Source organism: Alligator sinensis, unplaced genomic scaffold (assembly GCF_000455745.1).
Source record: "Alligator sinensis unplaced genomic scaffold, ASM45574v1 scaffold634_1, whole genome shotgun sequence".
NCBI lineage: Eukaryota > Metazoa > Chordata > Crocodylia > Alligatoridae > Alligator > Alligator sinensis.
The window spans coordinates 597377-607019 of NW_005842558.1; the positions used below are offsets into that span (position 1 = coordinate 597377).

The 9643-nt window shown below is 52.3% G+C and overlaps 1 protein-coding gene and 1 pseudogene across 8 annotated transcripts in view; both read right to left on the reverse strand.

Moving 5' to 3' along the window:
* The window catches only part of LOC106722694, a 26321-nt pseudogene extending 25006 nt beyond the window's left edge, over window positions 1-1315 (reverse strand).
* An 856-nt stretch (window positions 1316-2171) lies between these two features.
* Window positions 2172-9643, reverse strand: part of LOC102372580 (C-type lectin domain family 2 member D-like) — a 37637-nt gene continuing 30165 nt past the window's right edge. For all 8 annotated transcript variants that reach the window (XM_025213981.1, XM_014524008.2, XM_025213977.1 and 5 more), the window contains 3 exons: window positions 6160-6332; window positions 5631-5734; window positions 2172-2536 (listed from right to left, as the gene is read on the reverse strand). In XM_025213981.1, coding sequence (XP_025069766.1) covers window positions 2374-2536; window positions 5631-5734; window positions 6160-6332 — 440 coding nt within the window. In that variant the 3' untranslated portion in view covers window positions 2172-2373. The remainder of the gene's footprint in view (window positions 2537-5630; window positions 5735-6159; window positions 6333-9643) is intronic.

The window sequence follows — 9643 nt, forward strand, 5'->3', positions numbered from 1 at the left end:
CCAATGTTGCCCCTGCTTTTCCTCCGGCTCCCCACTTAGGTTGGATATTAGGAAGAAATGTTTCACAGTAAGGGTGGCCAGGATCTGGAATGGGCTTCCAAGAGAGGTGGTGCTCTCACCTAGCTTGGAGGTCTTCAAGAGGAGGCTAGATAGCCACCTGGCTGGAGTCATCTGACCTCGGTCCTGTTTCCTGCCAGGGGCAGGGTGTTGGACACGATGATCCATTGTGGTCCCTTCTGACTCTACAATCTATGAATCTATAATAAAATATTAACAACAAGGTGTGGTGGATGAGAACATGGGTTGTTAGCCCAGGAACAGGTGGGCAGGCTGCAGGGAAAGCAGCCCTGAGCAGGTCCCCTGTTACACCTTCTCTGCACCTTTTCAAGCTTATCCACATCCTTCTTGAAGTGCAGTGCACAGAACTGGACACAGTACTCCAGCTGTGGCCTCACCAATGTCAAATAGAGGGGGAGTAGCACCTCTCTGGATCTACTGGTATCACATTGGCTGATACACGCCACAGCTCTATTTGCCATTTTGGTGACTTCGTTACACTGGTGGCTCATATTCATCCTTTGGTTGACTGTAACTCCCAGGCCCCTTTCACATGAGGTGTCAGCCAGTGGACCACCATCAATAGTATAGTTGTGGTGAAGGTCCTTCCTACCCAGATGAAGGACCCAGCACTTGTCCCTATTGAACCTCATCTGCTTACATTCAGCCCATAGGACCAGCCTGTCAAGGTCATTCTGGATCCTTGCCCTATCAGATGTGCCTGCATTTCCACACAGCTCGGTGTCATCTGAAAACGTAAGCATTGCACTTTCTACTCCCTCATCCAGGTCATTGATAAAGATGTTAAAGAGCATGGGCCCAAGCACTGATCCCTCCAGGATGAGGCCATCCCGTTGATTACAACTCACTGGGATCAGCCTCTGAGATAGCTGTTAACCTACCTCACTGTTGACTGGTCCAGGCCAGCACCCTCCAACTTAATTAGGAGGATCTCATGGGAAACAATATCACAGGCCTTGCTGAAGTCTAAGTAGATGACGTCCACCTCCTGTCCCATGTCCAGCTGGTTAGTTACCTGATCATAAAAAGACACTGTGTTCGTTAGGCATGACCTCCCCTTGACAAAGCCATACTGGTTGTTTCTCAGTACCCCATCAGTTATGAGCTTGTGGTTGAAAGCCTCCTTGACAATTTTTTTGAAGATTTTTCCCAGGATTGAAGTCAGACTGACCAGTCTATAGTTTGCAGGGTCATCCCTCTTTTCTTTCTTAAAGATAGGCACAATATTAGCCTTCTTTCAGTCATTCAGGACCATTCCTGAATTCCACAACTCTTCAAACAGCCTTGCCAGATGAAGGTCAATTGGCCCAGCCAACTTGAAAACAGCCATACGGTCTAAGAGTACCTTCACCTGTTCAGGACTGATTTTATGTGGACTGCTGTCATCAGCATATTCTTTGGGCCTCTGGACAGGTGATGAGTTCCCATTTGATTTCAAGAATACTGATGCAAAGTAAGTATTTAGGAGCTCTGGCTTTTCATGGGGATCAACTGTGGGCTTTCCCCTCCGTATTCAGTAGGGTCCCACAGTGGAGCTTGATTTTTTTTTCTTGCTTTCTATGTACCTATAGAAGGATGTTTTGTTGTCTTTTATTCTGGATGCCAGCTTGATCTCCATGCATGCCTCGGCTTTCCTTGTCTCATACCTGCAGACCCTGACCATATGAGTTTACTCCTCTCTGGATCGTGAACCATTTTTCCAGTACATGTACACTTCTTTGTTCTTTTTGAGAAGTTCCCTAATGTCCCTGCTGATTCAAGTGGTCTCTTAGCCTCCTTCCCTTTTTTTGACTGCTGACATATAAAATTAATGCAAACAAATTTTTTAGATAAATTACACTAAATATTTTGGATAGAAAAGGCAGGGTCAGAACAGGAGACTCATGAAACACCAGGTTCCTTCTCAACAACAGCACCATGGTCCTGATTGGAGACCTCACAGCAGTTAGATGAAAAGACAATTTTCTTATTAGTGTTTCAGGCTCTCAGCAGGCACAGGATACATCTGCATCGAGAAGATTTTCTTTGTACTCACAAGAGCTGGAAAATTGCTCTTAATGATGCAATGAAAACAGAGGGGTTAAAGTCTGAGCTGTGTGGATCACATGCTTCTATTAAAGGCATGATGAATTTTTTTGTTTTTATTAAAAAAGGACTAATGAGCAGCCTGGCAAGGAGGTCACTTTGTAGCAAATTATGGTTTACAGGCCTTGTCACTGAGGTTCTCAGCAGGGGTCGGAGGCAGGATGACCAGGGCACAGACTGCAGGCTCTCAGGACACTCTGTACTGGTCCCTCACATCACATATGGTGCTGTGTCTTCCATCAGGGTGCTTGGCTTTCCTCTGGCACAATTATCTGGCTGGCTGCAGATGAAGTTCCTCTTTGAGGAGCACCTGGAGCTGCTGACACCATCATCATTCACATAGGCACAGTCCCCCTCTCCTCTGATTGGAAACCTGCAACGACAGCAGTGGGGTTGTGTTGCAAAGATGACGCCCTTCCCAGCCATGTACAGAGCAACAGCCTCAGGGGAACAGGCTAGGACTCAGCATCTGGGTTTGAACCCAAAGTCACAGTTATGGGAATATCTATGCCTTTGTTTTGGCATATTACCCCCAGTCAAATGCCCTGCACCAGCCGTGTTCCCTTGCTGGGCTGTTGATGGTACAGCTGGCTAGGACGCTGACTGATTTCTAGGCCCCTCAGTGCCCAAGGGAGTCATGAACTTGCTGCAGGGAGATGAGAGCTGCAGAGAAGTTTCACCTCAGCCCCCAACAGCCAGGAGGGCTTCTCTGAGCAGACTGGAGGGCTGATGGGGCAGGGGAGATGGGAGCTCCTAGTGGGGGTGGGCAGTTAATGTGGGTGAGAGGTTGAGTCTGGGAACAGAACTATGTGGCAATGTAGATGTGCCCTACCTGCGTGACCTCCTTCAGCAAGTCACTTCTGGCTGGAAAACAAGTGGCCAGGTAGGTAATCAGTGTTTGAAACTTTGGCCTGTTCCACGCAGGGAACCGAATGTAGCAAGTTTCTTGTAGGTCCTTCCGATCAGGGCAGGGGGAAAATGGGACTTGTGTGTTGGGAGAGGAAGGGGAGAGGGATATCCCCCTTCAATGGCTGACCCATCAAAGGAGGCTTAGGAATTTTCTCCAGCTGGAAACCTGTGACAGGACCTGCTTCTGAGGGTGGCTGTAACACCCTCCAGTGACCAAATTACCCTCCTTCCTCAAGTCTTCAGGGTCACAAGGAGCACATCCGAGGGGGGCCTGCAGGGCAGATCATGCTCAGGGGCAATCAGCATGGGTTCATCAAAGGCAGGTCCTGCCAGACCAACCTGATTGCCTTTTACAACCAAGTAACTAAAACCTTGGATGATGGTGTTGCTGTGGATGTAGTCTTTCTAGACTTTAAGAAGGCCTTTAACACTGTCTTTTACCCCATCCTCGTCAATAAATTAAGTGACTGTGGCATTGATGCCTGCACAGTTGGATGGGTCAAAAATTGGCTGATGGGGCGCACCCAGAGTGGTGGTGGATGGGTTGTACTCAACCTGGCGAGATGTGGGCAGTGGGGTACCCCAGGGTTCGGTCCTCGGGCCTGCACTGTTTAACATCTTCATCAGCGACTTGGACGAGGGGGTGGAAAGCACACTGTCCAAGTTTGCTGATGACATTAAGATGTGGGGCGAGGTGGACACACTTGAAGGGAGAGAGAGGCTGCAACTAGATTTAGACAGACTACAAAAGTGGGCAGATGAGAATAGGATGGGGTTCAACGTAGACAAATGCAGGGTGCTGCACCTTGGGAGAAGGAATCCACAGCACACATACAGGCTGGGGAGTTCCCCTCTCGAAAGCACAGAGGCAGAAGGGGATCTTGGAGTCATTACTGACTCCAAGATGAACATGAGCCGCCAATGCCAGACCGCAGCCAGCAAAGCCAATTGCATCTTGTCATGCATCCAAAGATGCATCTCAAGCTGGTCCAGAGAGATGATCCTCCCCCTCTATGCGACTTTGGTCAGGCCGCAATTGGAGTACTGCGTCCAGTACTGGGCACTGCACTTTAAAAAGGATGTGGCCGGCCTGGAGAGGGTTCAGGCCACCCGCTTGGAGAGAGGGCAGCAGGACAGGCCCTACGAGGAGAGACTGAGGGACCTGAACCTGTTCAGCCTCAGCAAAAGGAGGCTGAGGGGGGACCTGGTGGCTGCCTACAAGCTCATCAGGGGAGATCAACAGCAAATAGGAAGAGCCCTTTTCTCCCCAGCACCACCTGCGGTGACGAGGAACAATGGTAATAAGCTGATGGAGAATAGGTTTAGGTTAGAGATCAGGAGGCAATATTTTACAGTTAGGGTGGTGAGAATCTGGAAACAACTTCCCAGGGAAGTGGTCCTCGCCCCTACCTTGGGCAAATTCAAGAGGATGTTGGATGATCACCTGTCTGAGGCCTTGTGAAGCCAGCATTCATTCCTGCCTGTGGCAGGGGGTCAGGCAAGATGATCTGTTCAGGTCCCTCCTGACCCTAGCTACTATGAAACTTGCTCACTGACATGCAGCTGTGCCCCGAAGGAGAGTGTACTTTCCTTCCTGAGTGTACTTTCCCTCCCTGAGTGTGCTTTCCCTCCTGAAAGTCCCTGATTGTGTCCCCTGGATCCACATGACCTAGCTGATTGGGCCCTACTGACTCTATCCATGCCCTCTGGCACCAAGCAGCCTTTGGGGCATTAATGCAGCAAGGTGTCAAGCAGGCACTCGGTGTTGAGCTGTGTATGGGACAGGGATGTGATGGGGCTGGGGTCAAGGAGTCAAAGCCTGAGGGAGTGGGCCAGGGCTGAGGGCCTCAGCAAGAGTCATGGGGCCAAGGCTGGAAGAAACCTGAGGCTTAGACAGAGGGGTTAGAGCCCAAGGGGCAGAGCGTGCAGACAACATGGGAAATCCCATGAAAGTAATGGTGGAGTGACACCTGTGAGGCATGAGCATGGCTATGAGGCAGCGTTAGAGAGGCCTTAATTGTCTCCAAACCTGCCCTATGGCTACTATCTGGTCCCTCAGTTATAAACATAAACCAAGATACAAGCAAACTGCTTCCAACTAAGATCAAGCCCATTTTGGTTCACTGTCCCACAGCCCTTCATGTTCTCATCTTGGCTGTCTCCTTCCACCCTGATGGAGTAGTGGAGATGCCTGCAGGCCCATCTCCTGCCTGAAGCTCCTCTCTTTGCAGAGGGCAGGGCCAAACCTTCCGCTCCCATGCTGGAGCTGAGCTTGCAGTCCCTGGGCACCAGCCCTCCAGTCACATGGCTCTTCCATCCTGCTCAGGTGCTTCCCCTTAGCCCATGTAAGCCTCCTGCTCCTGCTGTTACCTGGCTGCTTAGTCCCATATAGCAGCTACTAACCCAGCTCTTCTTTCTTGCTTCAAGTGACAGGGTAAAGGCCCCTATTACAAAGCCAAACAGCCCAGGACCCTTAGCTCCAGCAGGGAAGGCCCAAGCTGTTACACAGGTATTTGCTTCCCTCATGCTGAGAAAGTGAATAGGATGAGCAGACTCACAGGCCATTGAATATGGTGCCATTGGTCCATCTCCAGCGATGCTTTGTTTCCTTCCAAAGGCCAATCCAGTAGTAAGGTGTCCCTTTATGACGTAGCATGAATATCTTAGGAAGATACCACATACATTATACATCACAGCTATTTGCACACCTAGCTCTCACTTCCTAATTTTCAGGCTTTTAAAACAGGGACAAGGCAGAAGAGTCCCTGCCCCCTTTTCCCTGAATACCAAACATAATTTTTTTGGTTAAGAAAAAAAAAGACCCCCCCCTTAACACTTGCTTTTGAAACAAAATGAGAAATCTTGAGAAGACCCAACAGTATTTTCCCTCCAATAAACTAGTTAAACAATGCTTCTGCCCTCAGTACAAATTTCCATTTCTTTACCAGCTCCAGAGAGCATTTGCTCAGAGCATTTGCTGTCTGGATCTTGGGCTTGCAGGAAATTGCTGGCTCTGGGATAGTAAACTGTTTGGCTACAACATTTTTGGCTCTGGTTACAGTAAATGTTTACTTATTTCTTCTTTACCAAGTCATCTAGGGAGTCAATCACAGCCAGGGAGGCTCCATGCGAAGAGCAGTTGCTCTGACTCGAGTTCCAGGACTCTTCTGTGTCTGAGAAGAGAAAACACTTCCCTTGATATCCAGGCCAGTTGTCTGGGCAGGCAGCAGTGCAAGAAGGGCAGGGTGGAGATTTTCTGGCTGAAAACAGAGAAGGGCATAGTGGTCAATCATCCAACAACTTCTTCCTAGTATCTGCACTGAAGAGGGAAACCCCACCAGGGAAGAGAAGGGACTAGGACCCACACCTCCCTACAGATCTAGGGGCCTGGTCCTCAGCTGCAGGAGGCAGGAGCATCGGCCACAGGAGTCAAGGTGGTTCCATGACCAGAAACATCCCCTTTGCATGTGAATGCGCCTGTTTCCCACCTGAACTGGGGCCAGACCATATCATGGTGGGGATAGACGGCCCAAATTCAAAAGCAAAAAGCAAAACCTTCATCTTGCAGCCAGGGGGGAAATCCAGGAAAGGCTTGGGCCTGTGGATGGATGCCCCACATGCCCTCCGAACATCCTCTCTTCTGCAAGGCCCACTGTGGGTGCTCCTGTGATGGCTGCCATCTGGGCTGCCCCAAGGGGAACTGAACATGGACCCAGAGCTAATACGCAAGTGGCCACAGGGTCAACAAGTGACCAAAACAGAGGGATGAGGCCTGTGGAGACTCCAGTCTCCCAGTGCACACACTCAAGCATGAGCAAAGATGTCTGTGCAGGCTCACTAGCTAGAAGGCCACATTTGGGAACAGGGCTGGCTCTGTGCTCCCTGAGTTTGGGGAGCACACAGAGCTCTGCTAATGATTGCTGCCACTAAGAGCAGCCTCAGGGTCCCCTGGGAAGCAGAGAAAGTCTGCTGAACAGCAGAAGACCAACCTCAACTTTCATCTGTCCTTCACGCCCCACAACCCTGCACCCTATATCATACAAAGCATTTGCTCCAGTCCCTCTAGCTGCCTGGACTGAGGGTGGGAATAGGAAGAGATGGGAGAAGATGTTAGAGCAGGGGTTGGCAACCCCTGGCACATGTGCCAAGCATGGCATGCAAGGCCATCTTCCTCGGCACGTGCTGGGGCTTGAAAGGCAGCATCTGTTTGCAGCCTCCTGGCTGTATCCAGCCCTGGCTCTGGGTAGCTGCTGTTAGCCAGGAGCCCGGGCTGCTCTCAGCAGGCAGCTGGGAGGCTGCAAGCCCTTCTGGGAACAGCCTGGGCACCGTGGCTGGCAGAAGCTACATCAGAGCCTGGGCTGGCTGCAGCCAGGAGGCTACAAACATCTGCTGCCTCCCCGCCCTGGCCTGGCTCCAATGGGCGCCTGCTGCCTTCCCGGAGCCTGGGGCCAGGAGACAGCTGGGGCCGGGGGTGGGGAGGCAGCAGCTGTTTGTAGCCTCTCAGCTGCAGCCGGACCAGGTTCTGGGTAGCTGTTGATAGACACGGAGCCCGGGCTGCTCCCAGCAGCTGGCTGGGAGGATGAAAGTCCTGCTGGGAGCAGCCCGGGCTCCGTGTCTATCAACAGCTACCCAGAACCTGGGCCGGCCGCAGCTGAGAGACTGCAAGCAGCTGCTGCCTCCCAGCCCCAGACCTGGACCTGGGCTCTAGGGAGGCAGCAAATACTGGTGATGCTCCCCGCTGTGCTGCCCTTGCCCAGAAGTGACATGTGGAACCCGGTGTGGCAGGGCACAGCGGGGGCCACAGAAAACTGTTTGCCGCTCCAAGCTCCCCACTGTCCTGGCCGCACTTCCCTTGCAGGCGGGGGCAGCAGTGAGGGGCACAACCCTGAGTGCTTCCCACGCTGCTCCTGTGCACACAGGGGAAGTGTGACCCAGCAGCACAGAGCTTGCAGCAGGCAGCTTCCCTGTGCATCTCCTCTGTGCCGTGCTGCTCTGGGTCACACACGCTGTGCTCTGGAAGGCCCAGGAGAGAGCAGCAGTGCTGGGAGCACAGTGTATGACCTGGAGTGGCAGCACACAGAGGGGCCGCAGAGAAGCTGTTTGCTGCTGCATGCTCCGTCCTGCTGGGTCACGCTTCTGCTGTGTGCATGGGAGCAGTGTGGGCAGCACGCAGGGTTGTGTCCCTCGCTGCTGCCCCTGCCTGCAGGGGAAGTGTGGCCAGGGCAGCGGGGAGCTTAGAGTGGCAGGCAGCTTGCTGTGCCCCCCACTGTGCCCTGCTGCACTGGGTTCCAATGCTGCTCTGAATAAGCGGCAGTGAGGGCAGCACAGAAGGGAGCATCACCAGTATATGCTGCCTCCCCGGAGCTCGGGCCCGGGTCTGGGGCTGCGAGTCAGCTGGGGGCTAGGGCCAGGGCCAGGGCCAGGGCAAGGAGGCAACAGCTGTTTGCAGCCTCCCAGCTGCAGCTGGCTCAGGTTCTGGGTAGCTTCTGATAGCCACCTGGGCTGGGGGGCAGGGCCTTTGGGTTGGGGGGGTCAAGGGGGATGAGTAGGGCTGGGGGGCAGGACCTTTGAGTGGGGGGCAAGGGGCACGAGCAGGGCATCCTGATATGTACCCCCTGCCCTCATTTTGTTTTTCTGGCATGCCAACACTCCAGCACCTTCCAAGGTAGTCACTGAGGGTTTTTTTTCTGCACTCCAGCCAAAAACATTGCCTACCCCTGTGTTAGAGGGGTATTTCCATCCACATCCCAGACTGACATAACAGACCTGGGGAATTTGAAGACATCAGCCTGGCTGCAACATCCAGGAACTTCCTAGAGCAAACTTGTAAGCAGCTGGAAGAGGAGCAGCTGGTCACAAGCAGCCATGTGGATTTGCTAAGAACAAATCAATTTTTGCTAAGAACAAATCTCGGAGAGGATCATCAAGGAGCACATCTGTGGGGGGCCTGCAGGGCAGATCATGCTCAGGGGCAATCAGCATGGGTTCACCAAAGGCAGGTCCTGCCAGACCAACCTGATTGCCTTTTACAACCAAGTAACTAAAACCTTGGATGATGGTGTTGCCGTGGACATAGTCTTTCTAGACTTTAAGAAGGCCTTTGACACTGTCTCTCACCCCATCCCCATCAATAAATTAAGTGACTGTGGCATTGATGCCTGCACAGTTGGATGGGTAAAAAATTGGCTGATGAGGCACACCCAGAGAGTAGTGGTGGACAGGTTGTACTCAGCCTGGTGAGATGTGAGCAGTGGGGTACCCCAGGGCTCGGTCCTCGGGCCTGCACTGTTTAACATCATCAGCAGCGACTTGGACGAGGGGGTGGAAAGCACACTGTCCAAGTTTGCTGATGACACTAAGATGTGGGGCGAGGTGGACACACTTGAAGGGGGAGAGAGGCTGCAACTAGATTTAGACAGACTACAAAAGTGGGCAGATGAGAATAGGATGGGGTTCAACGTAGACAAATGCAGGGTGCTGCACCTTGGGAGAAGGAATCCACAGCACACATACAGGCTGGGGGGTTCCCCTCTTGAAAGCACAGAGGCGGAAAGGGATCTCGGAGTCATTA